The following is a 10,807-nucleotide window of genomic DNA, read 5'->3' on the forward strand; positions in this document are numbered from 1 at the left end:
ACACAAACATCTGCTACGTCAAACCTTAAGCCAAATATAATTCCATGTGGGCATGACTATGCTTTCTTTTATACTCATTTTTGTCTCAAAGTTTTCACCAAAAACCAATATTACCTCGGAAGTGTCCAGGAAAAAACAGCATCCAAATTTGATGGCAAAATGAAAATAGAGCATACAAAAAGCTGTTGAAGATGCACAACCAAGTACTACCTTCGTTTTTTAATATAAGAATTAGTTGACTAATTTGAGTAGATTAAAAAAGTTTATTAAGTTAGTTATGTATAATAAATATATGTTGTCTTCTCTAAAATATTTTCATTAATCATGTGTATTAATTAGAACTATTATTTGATAAAATTTTTAACATGTGCAAGTACTATAGAAACAACTTTAAAAAAATAAATAAATATGACAAACAAGATGGATTTAAGGTCTTATATTAAAAAATATATTAAATATCAAATTAATTATTATATTAATGATAAAAGTAGTTAATGACAAATACGATGAATGGCATACATGTAGCGTTAATCTATTCCCTTCTTATTTGAGCATTACCATTGAATGCGTCAAAGTCAAATATGAACTCCAACTCTTATGATTTAACTCGATAAACTTTTGCATACGTATAATTCTGATTTACTTATTTTTTGGGTATTACCGTGAGTATCACAAATACACGAGCACTACCATGCGCTTTTGCCTTGCGAGATGTTTAAATTTAGATATCATACCAAATAAAATATTGGAAAAATGACAAAAAATTATGCTTAAATTTAGAAATCCCAAATAATTATTCATAATGAAAATTTCTTTTTATTTATACATAACTAATTAGAGATTTTTAAATTTACTAAATTGATCATATTGCCCTAAGTAATTTATAAAAGAAAGAAAGAAGAGTAGAGATAGGTTAACAACTCCTTCAACACATTTAACAAATTCTTCAACATTATTAATAAATTTGTTGTCACCTTTAGCAACGGGCTTTTCAGGAAAGTAAAAAATGGAACTTTTATAGTTTTAGTAATACTGTTAATAAGTCATGTAACTATATTAATAATTCATATAATGCTATTAATCATGTGATTTGAGAGCTTTCTACATTTAGAGAGATTAGTCATAGCATCATAAATGAAGAATTTTACAACTCTTGTGGTTTGATTAACAAGTTTGTTATTGCCTTTAATAGCAAGCTTTCCAAGAAATTAAAAGTGAGGCACTTTCATAATGTCAATAATGCTGTTAATAAATTGTATAATAATATTAACAACTTACGTAATACAAACCACGTGATCTAAGAGGTTTTTGCACTTAGAGAGATTAACCATGACATCACAAATGAGAAATGTTAGCCTTTTACGATACAGTTAACTAGTTGTTTGACGCTACCAATAAATTTATTATCACCCTTGACGACAAGATTTATAGGGAATTAAAGTAGCACTTGACAACTCCAATAATATATCGTTTGAGACGAATTTGTTAATGACGTTAAAGAATTTAATAACCGCATTAAAAAGAATTATTCACCTATTGCGTTTGCTTCTCTTTTTTTCTTTTAAAAATTACTCAGGATAATAGGGTCATTTTAATAAATTTAAAAATTCCTCACTGGCCATGTATGATTACAAAGAAATTTTGTCTTATTTTTCCAATATTCAAACACAAATTAAAGTTCAGGTTGGAAAAAAACACACGAACACACAAATTAAAGCCGTGATCCAGCGCGGGTGTCCCGAATGGAGTCCAACACATCAGCCAGCACCTGCATGCGGTTCTGAGCGTACACGTGTCCCTCCCAACCCCTTTTAACTAAGCCCTCGCCTAGTTCAATCGCAGCCTTCAGCGTCTCCTCGGCGTTATCGTGAGCGGAATCGATGATACCAATCTCCACCGCTCGCTTCGCCGTGACCTTAGCAGCTTTCATGATCAATTCACGGCGAGCCGCCGGTGACCCGATCTTGGCCTTGAGAATTGCCATGAACCAAGGCGGAAGGACAAGCTTGATGTCGAGCTCGCTCATGTAGAGAAAGCCCCTATCGCTCCTCATCAAGACGTAATCGTGGCTCAAGGCGAGGATACAGCCAGCGGCGGAGGCGTGTCCGGACACGGCGGAGATCGTAGGCATCGGGAGTGAAATTAGATCCGTGACCACCGACCGGAGCAAGGAGTCCATGAGAAGCTTGCGGTCTTTGAACGACTGAGCTTCGGCCCAGGCGAGATCGTAGCCGTTGGAGAAGAATTTACCGTGCGCGGTGGTGACGAGAGCGGAAGAGGAGGATGCTTCAGATCGGACACGGCGGAGAGCGGAGCGAATAGCATTGAGAAGAGTAGGGTTAAGCCTGTGCTCGTCGGTGCCGGTTAGTGTTAAGATGAAGATGTTGCCCCTCTTCTCCAACGAGCACATTCTCTTTCCTTTTTTTCTGGGTTCTCAGATTATCCTGCTTTGATTGCGAAAGAGAAGAAAGAATCGGGTATTATTAACTGCAAAATGCGAGGGTGAAAGGTCAAAGTTGCCAGTCCGGCTCCAATTCGTAGACGGCGTCGTTAATAAATTCATCCAGTCAACTCTTCCACATGTACGGATTTTCTAATTGGACAGTTTTGAATGAGTTATCCAAGACATGAATAATAAAATCCAATGTCACTGTCATATACTCATATTGGATAAGTGGAACCGGCTGCAAATCAAAATATTCACAGCTTAATTTCTTTAAAATAGAATTTTTTTTTCAAATATTTATATGTTGTTACTACCTCCGGTCCTAATTATAAGAGCTAGTTGATTAATTTGAGGAGATTAATGAAGTAAGTTGAATTAGTTATTTGTCATAAATAGATGTTGTCTTTTCTAAAATATCTTTGCTAATCAAGTGTATTGGTTAGAACTATCATTGTTGAAGGGCTATTTTAAAAAATATATATAAATATGAGAGACAAAATGAATTGGGGTCTTATATTTAGGATCAAAATAAAAGTCAAATAGAATCTTATATTAAGGATTGGAGGTAGTATCATCGAATTTCTTTTACACCAAGAGTGTTTGGATTAACTTATCAAAAATAATTTTACAAATTTTAAAATAAGTATGAGTTTTATTTTGAATTACATGAAAGTCCGGAGGATTCGTAATCTTTGGAATTTTTTAAAGGAGGTGTCAAATTTCTAACATTACTTGACATACGATACAATTAGTACGATGATAGATACTATAAAAACTGAGAAAAGGTAGATTTGTTTCTCTTTATTCCTTTCCATTTGACAGAGGAACAACAAACACATGTCCAAGAAGAAACCTGAACAAAACCATATGAAAAGAGACTGCATGAAGCAGGGTGAAAATGAACCAATAGGGCAATACCCATACGATGATTTCTTCGGCCAACGGTATCATCTTTGCAATTTTCTCCTTTACGAAGAGAATCAGCCACTAAAACCTGTTGATGGTGATGTTACAAGCTATCTATTGGATTAATGGACTCCATCCCTCTTCTTCCACTAGCTGCTAAGAATTTAGCAGCCTTATTCCCTTGTTTAGCTATCCAGAAATAATCAAGACCAGGCCTTCTCTTAATTAAAACAATAATACCAGATAAGATTGCTGAACTCTGTCACTCCACTTTTCTAAAGCAAATACTAAAGTTGCTGAAATCGTTACTAAACTAAGTAGCTTCTATGCAGACATGATTGACAAATTAGCTTCTAGTAGAAATATTTTAAAAACGAGACATATCGTGTGATTGGAAAAGTTAACATAAGTATTCATATTTCATGGTTTTGCTTTTTCTCCCCAAAAACATATACTCATTTCAAAATTTACGATGTGTGACTTTAAAATATATGCACACATATTTCTTGCCTGTTCATTCCCCAATACTCAAATGTGTATATGTAAGTACGTACAAATTGTGACTTAGAAATATAAATTAAAATTATTCTTGACTAATTCTTAGGCTAGCCAATTTCCTTTTTATGAGAAAATCGAATTTGAAATCAATTCCTGGTTTAACCAGTCCAACTAGCCGGTATCCTCATAATGTTGACTCTCAATTTCACATAGCACACTAAATATACTCCACTTTTTAATAAGATCTAATTATTAGATTGATTTTGGTCCTAAATATTAGATCTATTTGTCATATTTATCATTTTTTTCTAAATTATTCCTATGAATACTCCCTCAATCATAATCAAGTGGAAGAGGGAGAAAGGATATTAAGGAAAATGATTATGGTGTTTTAGGAAAAACATGTCATATTTATTATAATTAACTAATTTACCTAACTTTCTTAATCTAATCAAATTATTTAAATAATTTTTATATTAAGGAGTTGAGGAATAATTTATTACCTGGGTTAATATATTTTTGGCCTCACTTAGAATTTTGATTTGTCTTTTAAATTTTAAACCATAAATTTTGATCTTTTAAAGGGTAAAATGGTTCAGACTTTTATTAAATTATAAAGACTAATATTTTAAATAAAAAAATTTTGAGAGACCAAAAACTTATAATTTAATACTTGAAGAATCTAAATCAGAATTAATGCAAATTTTGAAGAATAAAAATTGTACTAACCGCTCAATATTTAGATATCTGAGTTTCACGCAAGGCCCATCAATCATTGGGCAATGGACACTATATAAACGACGAGAAGGCCTCATCAAGAGCCCAAACGAAAAAAGAGAGCCTATTGGAATTACCAATAGCATTAAATTTAGGTTTTATGGTTCAGCTCAACACGTGAGCCCCAACGGATCCACGACGCTACAACGGAACTCAAAGAAGACAACCGTTCCTCTCAAAGTCAGAGATCTCTCGTCGTTGGCGAACGGTCAGTGTCTTTGCCTTGGCTTTTCTCATCTCAGGCCGTATCTGAAGGGACGATCTCCTTCATTACTCTCTCACACGGCAGGATTTCTTATAAGATCATCATCGATTTTTTCATGCTTCATTTCGTAATGATCTATCTGTGCTAAGTGTCTCTTATAGGTCAGAAAATTTTCTATCCTTCGCAGTTGCCGATTATCTCATTGGCGATTTTCTGGAAAGGTATTTTCCAGAGTTTCTTTGGCTTTGGTCGTAGAATGGATACGGGTTCTGTTTCGTGGCTTTATAGAAACCTCATTTGATCGTTTTTACAAGAAGTGATCGCATAGCGGAGTGGATATCGCGTTAGACTCCGGATCTAAAGGTCGTGGGTTCGAATCCCACTGCGATCGCATCACATTTTTTTGCCTCCTATTTCGTTGTGTATTTTCTTCCGAAAGTTTGTGATATATCAAATTTGGAGTTTCAGTTTTTTCCTAGCTTGTCTGATTTTCAGGAGACCTGCTTTCCTCCCCCCCCCCCCAATCGTTGCCTGTATGGTTTATTTTCTGGCATTAAAACCGTGAAAAATCAGAAATACGTTTTTGGATACAATTTGGTAACTGGACCTCCAATTTATTGCAATATGATGATCCTTTGACAATGAATGTACTCCTTTGCACTCTGAAAGGTCACCTGATGCAACTTATCTGTTTTTGTTCCTTCTAGGTATTAGATATATTAGTATTGGGATCCATAATTTAAAATAATTTGAATAAGAATTTGTATGGTATATCCGTTTACAGCGTGTAATTAAAAGATGTGCTTCCTTATTGTTCCCGTATTGAAAATTTGAAGCTGTAAGTTTTCACTTATCAAGCTGGCATTGGAAGGGATTTTATATTGAACTCGTTCAGTACCAGCAGATGGGACAAGAATATTGAGTAATTTTTTCATAGCTCTCAAGTTGTCACTATTACATATTTTGTACATTGCAGGGCAATACTTATCGTTGAGCATTTAATTTATTTCTAACTTATGTGCAATAGTTTGTACGTTGAAACTAAATGCGCTGTCTACTGTTTCAGAATGTCAAATTGATGATTGGCGATTTATTTATTCCCTGTATATACGGATAACACTTCTACAGATGTTTATATTGTACTTTATTATCATTTCCTATTGCCTTATCAATTTGATGTGTGCTATGCCATGCCGCACTATGGACCATCTTACAAACGTTTGACGAGATTTAATGTTTGGCCTTGCGTTATTGTTCTTGCCGGTATGCTCCCTATCCACTATATTGATTTACCTTAATGGTTGATGGATGACTCCTGATAAATACGTTATGGATTTGATACTTTTTTCTCATATATACCAAGTGAAGATAATTCAAAAAATCTATGGCTTAGTGTTGTGTTCAATAACAATAATGTATGCCTTTTCAGTACTTTTTGAGTGCATGATTGGATTTGCAGTTGGTAGTTCCCTAGTTGGTTAGGAAAATACAATGATCTAAAATGAAGCACATTTAAACCCATATAAGATCATAGAAAAGCTTACTACCAAGCTTCAAGTACTGTCTCTAGGTTTTTATGATATATTTTTAGTCACATTCATGGGCTTGGGGATGATGGCGTGAATGGAATGCATAATTAATTCAGTTTGTTTGGAGATAACTTTGCATACTAACCTTGTTTAGAATGTTAAGGCATTTCCTTTTCTAGAGTTACTTAATTGACACATACTGTTATCATTGAAAAGGGCGAAGAGACTAAAACAAGAAAATACTAATTCACTCAACAACAATCACACCAATCAAAGCCCCTATTTATAGCCTTAATAACTAGATTCCCAAACTACCCCTGACCTTATCCCTAATTCCCACGTATCAATACTCCCCCCAAGAAAAAGATCCTTGCCCTCAAGGATCAGTACAAAAGTAGGGGGGACTTAAACTCTTTCCCTAGCTCTTTCTCTTTGATTTTTTTTTTTTTTGGGTTGCATCATTGTTGCAGGCGCAAAAAAGAAAAAGAACTTGGAAGTAAAATGAGCATCAAAACCCAAGCCTGTTGTAGTATGCCCTTAATCCAAAAACCCATTGTGACGTTACATGCAAGCCCAAGTGACATCTGCTGCTGAAACTTCAAGGACTGCATACCCCTCATCCCATCAAAAGCTTTTGGACCCACATATGCTTGAAGAGCCCAAATCCCATTCAGATAAAAAACCTTACGTCCATTAATGTCAAGCCCAATTTTGATGGGATCTTGCTTGCTACCCCGTGAAACATACGTTAGCCACACATGGAACACTTCTTCGTGAACGCACAAGACAAAAGCGCTAGCATCAAGGTTCGTATAGCAGGGAATTGGCACCGCACTCTCCGGTGCCTCTGGAACCTTCTCTGCGAATTTGAAACCCATGGAAACTTGCAAAGCTCCACCCGACCTGTTTGCTTCAACAACTTTGCCCGACCCAAATGCAAAACCATCTCCATCCTTGATGATCTATTCGCTGCCTTCGTCGATCATCGTTCTGCTTGCGGCCTTGTGATCGAAACCCCTCCCCTTGATGAATAATGCGAATAGCTCCGGTGAATGCATTGGAGTTAGCTTGAGCTCGTTGATGAATATTTTGGCCGGTGTGTTCTCTATTCCTCTGATCCAAAATTTCATGTCAGTAATATTGTTGGGTGCCAATAGTGGGGTGACAGTGGGTTTGGTGTTGTTCGAATCAGACGCCATAGTGACGCAGCGGCCAGACAAAGTAAGGATCACAGTAGATGGAGAAAATGCATCAAACGCAGAGGAAGGAGCAGAAGGAGGAGCACCAATGTGGGCTTGCAAGTTGAATTTGTGTCTTAATGATTGTAGAAGTATGTCGGACTTAGTGCTCAAAATGGAATAGAATCTGGATGCCCCAAACTTGGTAGCCCGAGCAGTGAACGGAAAAGACGTTTGCGACGACGTCTTGTGAGCAGAGAGGGATGGTCGTGCATTCTGGTGCGAAGCTTGGGTGGGTCGAAGTTGCAACGGTTTCGCCATGAATAAACGTTTACCATGAAAACGGAGGATACAACATCCATTGTCATTCTCGAGACTTAGCAGAGGTGTTGATTCTTTCAATTTTTGAGCCGTCTTAATCTTGCCAATCGCATGTGCAGCGAAATCATCACGTGCAGAGGACTCATTCTTGTTCCTGTTTGATTCAGCATCGTCCATGTTCAGGTCAGTAGCATCGGCCTTTGATTCCATAAGTTCATCCTCCCGCTCTTTGGTAATAGCAAGGTTGAGTTCTGAAATCGCACCAAATTCTTTTTCGACACTTCCGTATTCCTCTTGCATCTGAGTCTTGAGTTTGAGTCCTCCATTTTCAAGTGCTTCGTTCTGGTTGTCGACATCCTCTGTTTCTACTAGTGCGTTCTTCGTCACTTTAGCTTCAGCAACAGCAATGGTGAGATCGGAAACCTCACCAGATTCTTCCTCAATTCGTTCAGGTTCAGCATGATTCAGAGTCTTGAGCTCCACTGGCTCGATGATTCCATAATCCTCGTCAGTTAAGGAATTAGTTCCTTGGTCAGCAGCAGGCCACATAGAAGAAATCTGAGCAGATAACTCCTTTGCCATATCAGTCAAACGAGCGAAAGTGTGCGTGAGGTCAGTGATGGCGAGAGTATTTTGATCCAACCGGCTGTTGATAGAAGCAAAGGTGGATTGGTGAAGCTCAAGGCGATGCTCCAAGTCGTCGAGGCCTTTATTGACACAGTCCGGCAGCACCATAGTGGTGGTGGAAATCATTGAGGGGACCTCCGGCAATGGTGACGGTGGCCAGAGGCTAGGCTTTGATACCTTTGTTATCATTGAAAAGGGCGAAGAGACTAAAACAAGAAAATACTAATTCACTCAACAACAATCACACCAATCAAAGCCCCTATTTATAGCCTTAATAACTAGATTCCCAAACTACCCCTGACCTTATCCCTAATTCCCACGTATCACATACTAAATTTAGTACTGAGTCTTTTTTGTTTTTTGTTTGGCCTGAATTTAGTACAAAGTCTAAGCTACGGGTTTCTGTGAAATTTATTTACGACACTATCAGCCTATGATCTCATTGGAACCAACTCGATTTGTTGAAATCGAGATGGGATTTTGGCTTTGTAAGCCTCCTAAGTTGCTTTATGCGTTCTTTTCTGTGTTTACTTGAATGTACCTAGACTGGCACATCCACTAGGGTCTATGGGAAAACTCTGGCTGAAACAAACAGTCTAATTCTGGATGGGACTGACTGGTGAAGTTGAACTGGATAAGGGATTTGAATGAGATCACTTATTTTGCATCATCAACCAACTTAACTTTTGGTTTTGTGCGTTTTGGTTGTGTATTATTTGAGGTGGGAAATTAAGAGATATAGTTAAGAAGCAGCTCTTCATGGAAGCGTAGAATTCAGACTATGCCAAACTGGGTTAAAAAGTGAATACTCAGATAGAGTTGCCTTAAGAAACAAGCAAATCCAAGGTGTTGCATAGTAGAATGGAATGGACGCTCTTGTGCTGTTGCCTTGTCCTGACTATGGTTTGTTTTCTGCTTAGAAGGGAAATTTCATTGAGAATAATATGGATGCTATTCCATGATGTTGCAGGTCCATATAGGCTTGAGATTAGGAGATTGGATAGAAGTTTGGTGGAGAATTAGCTGAAGCCATGGAAGGATGTGGTTTGACATTATAGACTGTCGATATTCCAGCTTGACTTTTCAAAGAAAACTACTCGAAAATTGTGCATTTTTAAATTTATTTTTTAAAAAATCATGAAAAATTCAAGACTGCAACATTTTTTTACCCATAAGATATCAAAGTGTCATTAATGATTAAGAGAAAATTGGGAGGTTGGGGCATTTCAGGAGTCCTTAATGGCCCCTGCCCGTATTTTGTTTCTGGTTTCTTTTTTTTTAATATTTCTAAATCTTAAGGAATAAAAAATCGGATTGGATATTGAACTAGTCGAGATAATGGGTCAATGGTTAATGGTCAAACGGTCATATTAAAATAATAGAATTTAATTGGCAATAACAACATAGAATAATATTTATAAATAATAATCACTCAACAAAATACAAAAAAATTATAAAAGTTGTTTAAATATTTAATTATACCAAAAGCAACATTAATAAAAAATTTCTTTGAGCAGCTCAATTCTGAATTTCATCCAAAAATTTCCTTGCACTTCATTTTTTGGGAACTCTCTCTTGTATTTTGTGTGGGCTACCTTTGAATTATTACTCTGTAGTCACCTCTTCTTGATGTCCATCTGCTTACAGCTTGCCCCTCAATCGCTCCATCAAGGCACCCACAATCAAAAAGCAACCAATCCCTAAAAAAGACTTAGACTGACTTCTATACTTACTTTGGTAATTGGGGCTGTGTATTTCTTGCTTTTATTAACCAAATTCTTATTCCTCGCAAGTCGCATTGAAAATTCCGGCTAGGGTTTGAAGGTGGATTTCAGCTAGGGATTTTAGATTTGGGGGAGGAAAAGAGAGTTGCTGAAGATTCGACAAAGGCAAAGATGCTACCCTCCCTTCCTTTTTAGATTCAGTCTACTGTCTGTGAGTTTGTGATTATGTTTAAATTTTTTTATATATATATTTTAAACACAAAACGATGTCATTTCTTAAAGGTAGAAGATTAAAATTATTAAATTGGGCAATTGTGGTTGAAACAGTTTTTTCCTTTCAACCAGACTGAATCAGAGACCTGTTCATTGGTTTTCTGGTTGAATCAGTCAGTCTGGTCTGGTTTTTATTTTCATTGCTAAATCTAATTCCATCAAAGTATTGTTGTCCATTTGAATTTTGTTATGGGATGAACTTAGATATAACTATCACAAACAAATAAGCACAACTCCTATCCTGCTGTTTAAATGTGAACCAAATTGACATGTCCAACATTTATGCTCGTCTGCATATTATTTTTCAGATCCCATTCATTAAA

General features: G+C 36.5%; 1 protein-coding gene and 1 non-coding gene across 2 annotated transcripts; one reads left to right on the top strand and one right to left on the bottom strand.

Moving 5' to 3' along the window:
• Positions 1–1,375: 1,375 nt before the first annotated feature.
• On the bottom strand, positions 1,376–2,617 carry LOC114752600 (enoyl-CoA delta isomerase 1, peroxisomal). Its single transcript, XM_028941360.1, has 2 exons — positions 1,678–2,617; positions 1,376–1,464 (listed from the first exon to the last, which is right to left on the bottom strand). The coding sequence occupies exon 1, from the start codon at positions 2,408–2,410 to the stop codon at positions 1,712–1,714; it is 699 nt and encodes a 232-aa protein (XP_028797193.1). The 5' UTR covers positions 2,411–2,617; the 3' UTR covers positions 1,376–1,464; positions 1,678–1,711.
• Positions 2,618–5,150: 2,533 nt separating this feature from the next.
• Positions 5,151–5,223, top strand: TRNAR-CCG (transfer RNA arginine (anticodon CCG)). The gene has a single exon. It is a non-coding gene; the product is annotated as a tRNA-Arg (tRNA).
• The last annotated feature ends 5,584 nt before the right edge of the window (positions 5,224–10,807 follow it).

The sequence above is a fragment of the Neltuma alba genome, unplaced genomic scaffold (genome assembly GCF_004799145.2).
Source record: "Neltuma alba isolate B1F8T4 unplaced genomic scaffold, ASM479914v2 tig00007445_pilon, whole genome shotgun sequence".
NCBI classification, from domain to species: Eukaryota; Viridiplantae; Streptophyta; class Magnoliopsida; order Fabales; family Fabaceae; genus Neltuma; species Neltuma alba.

Coding starts and splice junctions, on each gene's coding strand:
- LOC114752600 (XM_028941360.1), bottom strand. CDS start 2,410: ATGTGCTCGTTGGAGAAGAGGGGCAACATCTTCATCTTAACACTAACC.